The sequence below is a fragment of the Pelodiscus sinensis genome, unplaced genomic scaffold, assembly GCF_049634645.1.
Source record: "Pelodiscus sinensis isolate JC-2024 unplaced genomic scaffold, ASM4963464v1 ctg65, whole genome shotgun sequence".
Lineage (NCBI taxonomy): Eukaryota > Metazoa > Chordata > Testudines > Trionychidae > Pelodiscus > Pelodiscus sinensis.
In genome coordinates, this window is record NW_027465825.1 from 90190 (window position 1) to 101665 (window position 11476).

General features: G+C 60.7%; 1 protein-coding gene across 6 annotated transcripts in view; it reads left to right on the top strand.

Moving 5' to 3' along the window:
• ELOVL1 (ELOVL fatty acid elongase 1) overlaps positions 1-10307 on the top strand; it is a 36526-nt gene extending 26219 nt beyond the window's left edge. For all 6 annotated transcript variants that reach the window (XM_075914593.1, XM_075914589.1, XM_075914592.1 and 3 more), the window contains 7 exons: positions 5434-5630; positions 6032-6222; positions 6399-6479; positions 6803-6859; positions 7354-7459; positions 7981-8117; positions 8390-10307. In XM_075914593.1, the coding sequence (XP_075770708.1) occupies positions 5585-5630; positions 6032-6222; positions 6399-6479; positions 6803-6859; positions 7354-7459; positions 7981-8117; positions 8390-8635 (864 nt within the window). In that variant the 5' untranslated portion in view covers positions 5434-5584 and the 3' untranslated portion in view covers positions 8636-10307. The remainder of the gene's footprint in view (positions 1-5433; positions 5631-6031; positions 6223-6398; positions 6480-6802; positions 6860-7353; positions 7460-7980; positions 8118-8389) is intronic.
• The last annotated feature ends 1169 nt before the right edge of the window (positions 10308-11476 follow it).

Sequence of the window (11476 nt, forward strand, 5' to 3'; positions counted from 1 at the left end):
CTTCTCTGCCGGGCCTGCTACCAAACAGTGTCGTTCTGTGAGCGGGGCCGCCTCTTGCTCACAGCTTGGCTTGGCTTTGCTTTGTTAGCCAGGTGTTGTCCATTACTAGCTAGGCCTCAGGCCTGTGCTACTGGCTTTTGTTTTACTACAATGGCCTCTTTAGCATCACGTGAATGCTCCCCCGCCCTCCAGTGCCTTCCCACGATTCTCTCCCTCCCCTGCTTCCGCTGGGTAGAATTCACAGCGCTGCCCCAGGACCAGCCCTCAGCTGGGTGCCGCACACGGGCGGGGCAGGGGATTGGATGTGTCGCTCCATCCTTGCCCCCCGGCCCCAGACACCCACCACTGGGGCGCTGCTGGGAGGGGAACCGTGGCCGTACGGGTGGTGGGCTCACTTGCTGTAACTCTGCCAGGCAGAATCTCCAGGAGAGAGCTCGGTGCCTTCTCTCCTGTGTGCCGGGCATGGGGGTGTCCTCCCTGGCCAGCCTCTCCCGTCCTGTGGGCCCCTGTGCCAGAGGCTGGGAGGGGCTGCAGTCTGTAGAGGGTGAGTGGGTGGAGTGAGCCTTTGGGCAGGAGGGCTGAGGGAGTTCCCTGGCTGAGTGAGTCAGGCAGGGCTGGGCCCGGCGCGCTCACCCCTGGCTTCCTGTCCCACCCACCCCTCAGGCAGGTGGAGGCTGTCCTCGGAGCTGCTCCACGCCGGCTGTCCTGTTTCCAGGCTTGCTGTGCGCTAGGTAGGCCGACGGACCTCAGCTTCACCCTGGAGCTGCGCTTGGCCTCATCCCAGCCCCCCTCTGAGGGATGCCGGGGTGCTGGGTGGGCCGGGGCTGTAAGGCCGATGGAGCTGTGCCTGGGATTTGGCCACCAGGGAGCTCGTGTCCAGGTGCCTGAGCTGGCAGCCTTCAGCCGGCCCTGCCGCTGCCCTGCCTGGCTCCCGGGGCGTGTCCCTCCCTGGCTGGGGCCCACAGGAGCTCAGACTGTTCAGCGTGTCCTGACGGGGCCCAGCCAATGGGCGTGAGCAGGACCCCTCTGGCTCTGTCGCGTGTGGGGCCGCGCTGGGCGAGTGCTCCAAGGCGTGGGGTGGAGGGTTGGGCTGTAGCCATGTGGAGGGCTGGGGCCTCTCCGGGCCTGCTCTGGGGAGAGCTAGTGTGGCGGGGGAGGGGCCGCCCGCTCTGCGGCTCAGCTGGCAAAGGTGACGTCGGCGCTGCAGCAGATGGGATGGATGCTGGCCGCGCCCGCTTGCCGTGGCACGTGGGTCAGTGCTGCGCCCGCAGGGACTGGGCTGAGCAGCATGGAGCGGGGGCCTGTCCCAATGCCGGGATCTAGCTGGGCCAGACGGCTCTCTAGGCTGACCCCCTGCACAGCACCCGCACAATAGCCCAGCAACCACAAGACCACCCACAGGAGACTGGAGTAGGGGGTGCCACAGGCAGCCAAGGGTGGGCCGTGATTCAGCGAGACTCCTGGACAGTCCTGGCGGGTGACCTCCACAGGCTTGCCCCAGGGGAAGGTGTCAGCCCAACGCTGGCACTGTTTAGTTTTAAACAGGGTTGGTGTTGGCTGGGGGCGCTCGGCCTGCGTCAGGCCACGGCAGACCTGGTATTAGCCCCTCCTCATTGGAGACCCCGGGAAGAAGAAACCACTAAAGCATTAGGTGAGGCCTGTTTCTCCGTGTGAGGGTTCCAGCCCTTTTGGGGGGAATAAGGTAGCTGAGTGATGCTGGGGCAGCTGTTGCTGGTAATGTTTGGGCTCGTTTTCTAGACAGGGCAAAAGGTGAAGAAAGCAGCAGATAGAAAAAGCAGCTTCTCTCTCTGCTCCTGACTCTCATCATTGCCATGCTGGGGAGAGGCAGGCCTGGCACCGGACTCCATTCGAGGCCTGGCCGACTTGGAGCAGGGTTGGGCTGCTTAGGACATGGCTTCCGTTCACCTCTGGCTGCAGGCTTGGCAGGCGGGGAAGGAAAAGGACACGTGAGGGGTGGCCCAGTTTTACATCCCTGGTAGTGTTAGGGATATGGCCAAAGTTGGGAGGGGGCAGTGTGATCTGGGTCCTCTCCCTGGCCTGGTCTGGTCAGAGACTTGGTGGGATGACTCGCATGACTGGAGCGCTGTCATGGAAGGGTATAGACTGTTCAGGAACAACAGGCAGGGGAGAAAAGGAGGAGGAGTTGCACTGAACGTAAGAGAGCAATATGATTGCTCTGAACTCCAGTATATAGAGGGAGAAAAACCTGTTGAGAGTCTATGGGTTAAGTTTAGAGGCGCAAACAACAGCAGTGATGTTGTGGTTGGTGTCTGCTACAGGCCACAGAATCAGGTGGATGAGGTAGATGAGGCTTTCTTCGGACAACTGAGCGAAGCTTCCAGATCGCAGGCCCTGGTTCTCGTGGGGGACTTCAATCACCCTGACATCTGTTGGGAAACCAATACGGCAGTACACAGGCAATCCAGGAAGTTTTTGGAGAATGTTGGGGATAACTTCTTGACACAGGTGCTGAAGGATCCGACAAGGGGCCGTGCGCAGCTTGACCTTCTGCTCACAAACAGGGAGGAACTAATAGGGGAAGTAGAGGTGGGTGACAACCTGGGAAGCAGTGATCATTAGATGGTAGATTTCAGGGTCCTGACCAAAGGAAGGAAAGAGAGTAGTAAAATACAAACCTTGGACTTCAAAAAAGCAGATTTTGACTCCCTCCGAGATCTGATGGGCAGAATCCCCTGGGATGTTAACATGAAGGGGAAAGGAGTCCAGGACAGCTGGCAGTATTTTAAAGAAGCCTTATTGAAGGCACAGAAAGAAACCATCCCGACGCGTAGCAAGAGAGGCAAACATGGTAGGAGACCGGATTGGCTTACAGGGGAGATCCTTGGTGAACTTAAGCACAAAAAGGAAGCATACAAAGAGTGGAAACTTGGACAAATGACCAGGGAGGGGTTTAAATGTATAGCTCGAGAATACCGGGGGGTTATCAGGAAGGCGAAAGCGCAAATGGAATTGCGACTGGCTAAGGATGTGAAGGATAACAAGAAAGGTTTCTACAGGCATGTCAACAAGAAGGTGATCAGAGAGGGTGTGCGGCCCCTAATGGATGAGGGCGGTAACCTAGTGACAGATGATGTGGGGAAAGCTGAAGTACTCAATGCTTTCTTTGCCTCTGTATTCACGGACAAGGTTGGCTCCTGGACTTGTATGCTAAGTGACGCAAGATGGGATGAAGATGGACAGCCCGTGGTGGGTAAAGAACAGGTTAGGAACTATTTAGAAAAGCTAAACGTACACAAATCCATGGGTCCGGACTTAGTGCATCCGAGGGTACTGAGGGAGTTGGCAAATGTCATTGAGGAGCCTTTGGCTATTATCTTTGAAAAGTTGTGGAGATCGGGAGAAATCCCGGATGATTGGAAAAAGGGAAATGTAGCGCCCATCTTCAAAAAAGGGAAGAAGGACGATCCAGGGAACTATAGGCCGGTCAGTCTTACCTCGGTTCCCGGAAAAATCATGGAAGGGATCCTTAAGGAATCCATTTTGAGGCACTTGGAAGAGAGGAAAGTGATTAGGAATAGTCAGCATGGATTCACAAAGGGCAAGTCGTGCCTGACTAATCTGATTAGCTTCTATGATGAGGTAACTGGCTCTGTGGACATGAGAGAGTCTGTGGATGTGATTATACCTTGACTGTAGCAAGGCTTTTGATACGGTCTCCCACAATAACTTGCTGGCAAGAATAAGGGAATGTGGATTGGATAAATGGACGGTAAGATGGATAGAAAGATGGCTAGAAGGCTGGGCCCAGTGGGTAGTGATCAATGGCTCGATGTCAGGATGGGGGTCGGTTTCTAGCGGAGTGCCCCAAAGTTCGGTTCTAGGCCGGTTTTGTTCAATATCTTTATTAATGACCTGGCTGAGGGGATGGATTGCACCCTCAGCAAATTTGCAGGTGACACTAAGCTGGGGGGAGAGGTAGATACGCTTAAGGGCAGAGATAGGGTACAGAATGACTTAGACAAATTGGAGGATTGGGCCACAAGAAATCTGATGAGGTTCAACAAGGACAAGTGCAGAGTCCTGTACTTGGGAGGGAAGAATCCCAAACATTGGTACAGGCTGGGGGCCGACTGGCTAAGTAGCTGTTCTTCAGAAAAGGACCTGGGGGTTACAGTGGATGAGAAGCTGGATAGGAGTCAACAGTGTGTCCTTGTAGCCAAGAAGGCCAGTGGCATATTAGGATGCATTAAGAGGAGCATTGCCAGCAGATCCAGAGATGTGATTATTCCCCTTTATTCGGCTTTGGTGAGGCCACATCTGGAGTATTGTGTCCAGTTCTGGGCCCCCAGTTACAGGAAGGATGTGGACCCATTGGAGAGGGTCCAGTGGAGGGCGACCAAAATGATGAGGGGGCTGGAGCACATGACCTATGAGGAGAGGCTGAGGGAGTTGGGTCTGTTTAGTCTGCAGAAGCGAAGAGTGAGGGGGGATTTGAGAGCAGCCTTCAACTTCCTGCAGGGAGGTTCCAAAGAGGCTGGCGAGAGGCTGTTCTCAGTAGTGACAGATGCAGAACAAGGAGCAATGGGCTCAAGTTGCGGTGGGAGAGGTCTAGGTTGGATATTAGGACAAACTATTTCCCTAGGCGGGTGGGAAGCGCTGGGCTGGGTTCCCTAGGGAAGTAGTTGAGTCTCCATCCCTAGAGGTGTTTAAGTCTCGGCTTGACAAAGCCCTGGCCGGGTTGATTGAGTTGGGGTTGGTCCTGCCTAGAGCAGGGGGCTGGACTTGATGCCTCCTGAGGTCTCTTCCAGCTCCATGGTTCTATGATTCTATGCCAGCTCTCAGGATCAGGACGATGAAAGCCCGGTGGTGGGGTGAGGTGGCAGCCATGGTAGCAACGCTTTTGTTTTCCTCTTTTCTGGGGGTTTTGTGAGCCGGCTTTCTGATCTGCCCCCGCAAAGGTGTTTTCTTGCGAGGACTCCAGAAGGGATGTGGGTGGCAGAGCCATCGCTTAGGGCCAACTTCAGTCCCACATGTCCTTGCTTACCAGGCATAATCTGAAGTCAGTCCTTGGTGCGTTGTTGCAGTGGAGCTCAGCCGGAGCTCCTCCAGGGCCTCATCCGTGTATCTCGACCTTTGCCGAGGGTGCATAGAAAGCCCTGGCGAAGTCAGTGCGAACTAGAACTGCAGACAGTGACTTGTTTGTATTGCTGCATGTGGGCTCCCCGAGCTGCGGAACGGCCCCGCTCCTGTCGGCGTTCGGTAGCTGGTGAAAAGGAGCTGGCAGTGTTCGGGAACAGGCACTCGGACACATCCGCGTTGTTGGCGGGTCCTGGGAGCCGTTAGCTTACGGGGGAGCACACACAAGTCCCGCTCCTGAAAGGCTGAGCGCCCTGCGTTACCGGGTCTGCTTGGATTAGCACCGCTTACCGTCTCCCTGTGCGTCTCTCCCAGAGCACGGAGTGCGGATTAGAGGCTCCTGGTGGACTTTCTCAGCTTACGCTGAAGCTTATTCTCCGGGTGAAGCAGCAGGCCCAGTGGGGCTGGGGATCCTGAGCCCGGAAAACCCGACACTGCCCTGCCTCTCTGCAGAGCTGCAGCCGCGATGGAAGCGATTATAACCGCGTACCAGGACTTCATGAAGGGGGCAGGTGAGATCTTCCTTCCATGCCCAGCTGCTGGCCAGGGCGGCTGTGCCATGATCCCTCTGCCCCCACCCGCAGGACTGTCCTGTCTCGCTGGCCATCTCCGGGCCCCATGGAATACGGTTCCTCTGGTCCTGGGCCACGTGGCAGGCCCAGCCTCCCCTGTGGTATTGTGGAGATATCCAAGGGGCAGGGGGAGTCTGAAGTGTGGGGCTGGGGTGCATTGGGAATTGCTGGGGGCATTGGGTGCCCGAACACGCCCTCCCAGTGCGCTGGGCAGCGGATTCTCCAGGCCGAGCAGGGGCCTCCAAAGGCCACGCTGGGGCAGTGGCAGAGTCCAGCTCTCCTGACAGCAGGGCAGGGGCTTGGGCTCCTCCTTATGGCCTCTCTTGTGCTCCTCCCCGCAGACCCCCGCATAGCCGAGTACCCCCTGATGCAGTCTCCCTTCCTCATGATGGGCACCCTGCTGACCTATGTCTACTTTGTGCTATCCCTGGGCCCCCGGCTGATGGCCAACAGGAAGCCCTTAGACCTAAAGAAGTTCATGGTGGTCTACAACTTCTTCCTGGTGGGCCTCTCGCTCTACATCGTCTACGAGGTGAGGCCCCAGCCGGGTGCAGCCTGTGCCCCCAGTCCCTGCCCCGACAGCTGGGCTGAGGCAGAGGCACCTGGCTGCCCAGTGACGGTGGCTGCCTTCTCGGAGGGGGAGGGGGAGGGAGGGCATGGCAGGTGTGGCTGTGCTGAACCCTGCTCTCCTGGTGTCCCTTGCTGCAGTTCCTGATGGCGGGCTGGCTGACGGGATACACCTGGAGATGTGACCCTGTGGATGTCTCCCAGGACCCTAAGGCCCTTCGGGTAAGTTCTCCCCTCTTGCTACCAGCAGCATGGGCTCCTCCACCCCGGCCCTGGCAGCGTGTGGTGTCGCTTCTCCTTCCTGGGCTTGGAGATGTCTGGCAAGACAGCAGCTTGGTGTGTCTGTGGCTTGTAGCCCGGGAGCCTGGAGCTGAGCAGAGGCAGAGCCCGCGGGGAGCCCGGGCATCCGTCTGCTGAGCCGCAGGGCAAAGCAGCGTGGCCCCAGCGCTCGTGGGTGCTTGCTGTCTGCTGGGGAGGGTTGGTCGGTGGGGCACCGTACGCCATGGCTGGGCCCCTCTGATGCCCGTGCACTCTCCCTGTTGCAGATGGTCCGTGTATCTTGGCTTTTTGTCTTCTCCAAGTTCATTGAGCTGATGGACACAGTAAGTGATGGACCCGGCTGTGCACGGCTTGGCAGTCCAGTTCCTGAGTGTTGGGCAAACCTTCGCCTGGCCAGGCATAACGAGCTTCACAAGACCCATGGCCCTGCCAGGTGCTTCAGAGCCAGGGGCCAGGGCAGTTCATGGCCTGATCCCGTCCCAGCAGCCAAGGGCATGGGGCTGTCCCTGCCCATCTTGGCTGAGAGCCAGTTCCCTACCCCTCCTGCTAGGTCCTAGCCTGGGGGCAGTGACCAAAGGTGCCTCATTCCCCAGGCCCACGAGGGGAAAGGAAGCCGAGACCCATCAGGCAGTGAGCCCAGCCCGGGGGAACTTGGGAGGACCTGCCCTGAGGTGGGAGCCTCCGTGCTCACTGTAGGGCCCAGAGAGCCCAGCGGAGCTGTTGCCTTTCCAGTAGCAGAGGGGCAAGACTTTGCCATCCTGTCCTACCTGCTCCAGCTCCTGCTGGCGTGGCCACCCACCCGCTTCTCTGCTTCCAGGTGATCTTTGTCCTGCGCAAGAAGAACGAGCAGATCACCTTCCTGCACCTCTTCCACCATTCGGTCCTGCCTTGGAGCTGGTGGTGGGGAGCTAAGTTTGGCCCAGGTGAGGGCTGTCTCCTGCAGGGTAGATCTGGGCCCCCATGCCCAGTGAGACCTGTGCAGGCTCTGCAAGGGCAGATCTTCTCACTGCTGTTGGAGGAGCAGGCGTGGAAGTAATGGCCAGGGCTGACGGGTGCACTGGGGTCCTTGGCAAGATGCTTGGGCAGAAGGGGTGGAGCTGGGGGCCAGCAGCCAGGAGTCCCCAGGCTGCAGTTGCTGTGGCCGGGCGTGTTGGGCTCTGGGGCAGCTGCTGTTTGCGCGCCCGTCGGCCCTGCTGGCAGGTTTCATGCCCTGGGGCCAGCGGCCAGCTCTTCCTGGTGCACCGTCCCCGCCCACTGTGCTGCCCAGAGGTGAGACTTCCCGGGCACGGGCGCATGGTCGTCTCCCAGCCGGGCTGCAGCTAGTGGCTGAGTCAAGTCACCGTGTGGGCTGGGAGCCCGGCGGGGACATGGGGAGGGCTGTGGTGCAGCCTGGCTCGCTTCCCAAGGCGCGCTATGGAGCCTGTGCCTCTCCTGTGTCCGGCAGGGGGAATGGGCTCCTTCCATGCCATGATCAACTCCATGGTGCACGTGGTCATGTACACCTACTACGGGCTCTCGGCGGCCGGGCCCGCCTTCCACAAGTACCTGTGGTGGAAGAAGCACATCACGGCCGTGCAGCTGGTGAGTCGGGGCTGGGTGTCCTGGGAACGACCCTTTGGCAGGGCGAGAGGCCCCGTGGGGCTGTGGCAGGAGCGCACTGAGCCCCTTAGCAGGCTGAGGCCTGCCCGGGGATGGGCCTTTGCTCCAGCCAGGGTGCCTCCGTGGTGCTCTCCGTGGGGCTGGGTGGCCGGGGAAGGGGCGTAATGGGGTTGGGCTGCTCCCGTCCCCCATGAGTAACCCGTCCTCTCTCTGCCTCCCCTTCCTTGCTGCACGTCCGCCACGCCGGCTCCCAGGCCCAGTTCGTGATCGTCTCCCTCCACATCTCCCAGTACTACTTCATGCCCAGCTGCAGCTACCAGTTCCCCATCTTCATCCACCTCATCTGGATTTATGGGACCATCTTCTTCATCCTCTTCTCCAACTTCTGGTACCACTCCTACACCAAGGGCAAGCGGCTGCCCAAGGGGAGCCAGGACCCCCCCCTGCTCCAGCACAACGGCAGCAGCGCTGTCCCCAACGGCAAGGTCAAAGCCAACTAGAGGGCCAGCCCCTCCCCACGCCACGGAGAGCCCCAGGGCAGCGGGGGCTGGGACTGCCCCCTGCTCCTGGGTGTCTATAGCCAAATCAAGTGCCTACAGACTGTTGTACCCCAAGTGCTGGCGCCGCTCCCTGCTGCCGTCTGCCTGCCCTCTGCTCCCCCGTGCTGGGGGGCACCTGCTGCTTCCTGCCATGTGAGCAGAGGGGCAGCCACCCGCATCAGCGGCAGAGGGGCCACAGCCCTGTCCCCCTGTGTCCAAAGGAACTTCCCCATAAGTGCCTGTTTGCCCCTCTGCCAGGTTCCTCCCTGCACGGGGGAGTGGGACCAGCCACGTGGAGAAGAGGGGGTGTCGCTCCTGTGCCCCTCTGCTCTGTGCTGCTGCCTAGGAGTGCAATGCCCTGAGCCTCACTCCTGCCTCAGGGACCCTGGGCCCTTCCTGCTCCCGCCTGGCCATGCCCTGGGGCTGCTGGGCTCTGGTGCTCCGGGCCGGCTCGCCCGCTCACTACTTGAATGGGAGGCTGGGCCAGCTGCCCTTTCTCACCCAGGCCGGTTGCGCACAGGGGCCATGCTCCCGCCCGGCCTCCTCCCTTCGTCCCGGACTGGCTGCGGCTGCCTGGGAGCGAGCCTGGGCTGGCCCAGCAGCTGTGCACAGTGGGTGGAGGCTGGAGCCCGCTCCCTCGGGTGCCCCCACTGGCCCTTTGTGCAGTGTCCCGCAGCAGTGCCCTTAGGCCCGTGGAGGGCAGGGGGCTGCTCATGGGATTTTCCACTCTGGCTGTAGCCAAAGCCTGGTGGGGGCACAGCTGGAGGGCGGTGGGGGCCGAGCACCCCTCCCCCAGAGCCGGGGCTGCTCTTGTGTATCTCCAGAAATAAAGAGAGAAGGAGACACGGCTCTGCCCTCCTGCTTTCTAGGGCTGCTGCGGCGGGGCACGGGGGGCAGGGGCAGGGTGGGGATTTCAGCCTCTGCCCGAGAGCCAGGGCGGATATAGGGCAGGGCGAACGGGGCGTCACTGTGCATGCGCCGTGGCAAAGGGGGGGCCCTGCGGACTTACGCTGCCCGGGGCCCCGCAAAACTGTCATCTGCCCCTGCCGAGAGCGCAGGCCTGGCAGGGTTGCGGGGCCCGGGGCTGGAGCCAGCAGGGCTGTGGGGGACACTCCAGGCTGCGCGTGGGAAGCAGTGCCGGCGCTTTCGCCCCCGCCCCGCCGCTCCCAGGCATGTGGAGCTGCACCTCGCCCAGGGCTCCCTGCCCCAGACCAGGTGATTGTGTGCAGCTGACGGCCGCCAGCACCAGCCCTCTGCCTGGGAACAGGCCTTGCTGCTGGGACCCCTGGGTGCCCATGAAAGATGGGCTGGAGGCGTCTGGGCCCCAGCCCGCCCCACTGATTGTGCAGGCCTAGAAAGGGGTGAAGGAGGCAGCAGGCAGGAACCTGGCCCAGCCCGGCAGTGGCTGCTTCTCACTCCCGGGGCTCCTGGGACCAGCCCTGGGGAGGAGCCCCGCAAAAGCAGGCCAGCGGGACGCCGGGCCTATTGGGAGGTGGCGGGGCTCTTTACTGCTGGGCGAGGCCGGGTGTTCTGCAGGGGATCGCCCAGAGAACAGCCGCTGGTGCGAGTGTATCGCAGTGTCTTGATGAATAAACATGCTGAGTTGCGGTGCACAGGCCCCCCAGGAGCAGCGGCCATGCTGTGCCCTTGTCAGTCATTTACCTTCTCTCCGAAGGGCTTGGGCCAGGTGTTTTTCTTCTCTCCTCCTATGGAGCCTGCCCCTGCCCTGCGCCAGGCTGGCTCGCTGCTTGTGCTGGGGCCAGCCCAGCTCCTGGGAGGGGTGGAGAAGCAATACCTCCCTGTGTTCTGCTTGTGCCTACGCCTCACGGCCGTGCACCACGCACTGCTGCCACCGCTTGGCTGCTAGCGGGAGCCAAGAGCTCAGCTCTGTGCACGGCTGAGCAGACTTTTTGGCCTGAGAGCCACATCTCTGGATATCGGGGCATGGGTGCTCACAAGACTGGGGGAGTGGGGTATTGGAGGGGGTGAGGGCTGCAGCTGGCGGTGTGGGCTGTGAGCGAGGCCAGAAATGAGTGCTCCAGGCTGGGGGAAGGGCGGTTGGGGTGCAGGGGCCTCAGGCTGGGGGCAGGGGGTGGGTGATGTGTTCATGGGTGCAGGATCCAGCCAGCACTTACCTCAAGCAGCTCCTGGAAACTGCAGCATGCCCCCCATTCATCTCCTCCAGGGGCGGCGCCAGGTGCCTCTGTGCTTCCCCCCTGCAGCTGCTGCTCCCCTTGGCTGCGGTTCCTGGCAAGCACTTGGGGTGAGGGCAGCATGCGACGTCCCCTGGATGCCCCTGCTGCCAGCAGTCATGTCGTGCATGCAGCAGGGCAAGTGCCTGTTCCCTGGCTGGAGCCCAAGGCCTGTGTTCTAGAGCAGGGCTCTCCAACCTTTGAATGGAAGGGCAACCTTGGATCTGCCCTGAGGCCATGCCTGCCCCCCCCCTCCCTCGCCCCCATATGGCTGCCTTCTCCCCTTCTGCTCCTCAGGGACTGGCAGAGCCCCAGGAACTACCCACTGTTTAATGAGCTGATTCCCTACAGCACCAACACAGCACGGGGCTGGGGCAGAGCCATGTTCAATTCCCTGCTGCCTCAGGGGCTCCCTGAGCCCAGTGTCCTGTCTCCTGCCAGTAGCCAATGGCAGCTGCCCTGAGGGAATGGACAGACCAGGGAATCAAGTGATCCCTCCCTGTTGCCCATTCCCAGCCTCTGACAGACAAAGGCCAGAGCCACCATTCCTATCCATCCTGGAGAAGAGCCGCTGATGGACCGGTCCTCCAGGAATGGATCTTGCTCATTT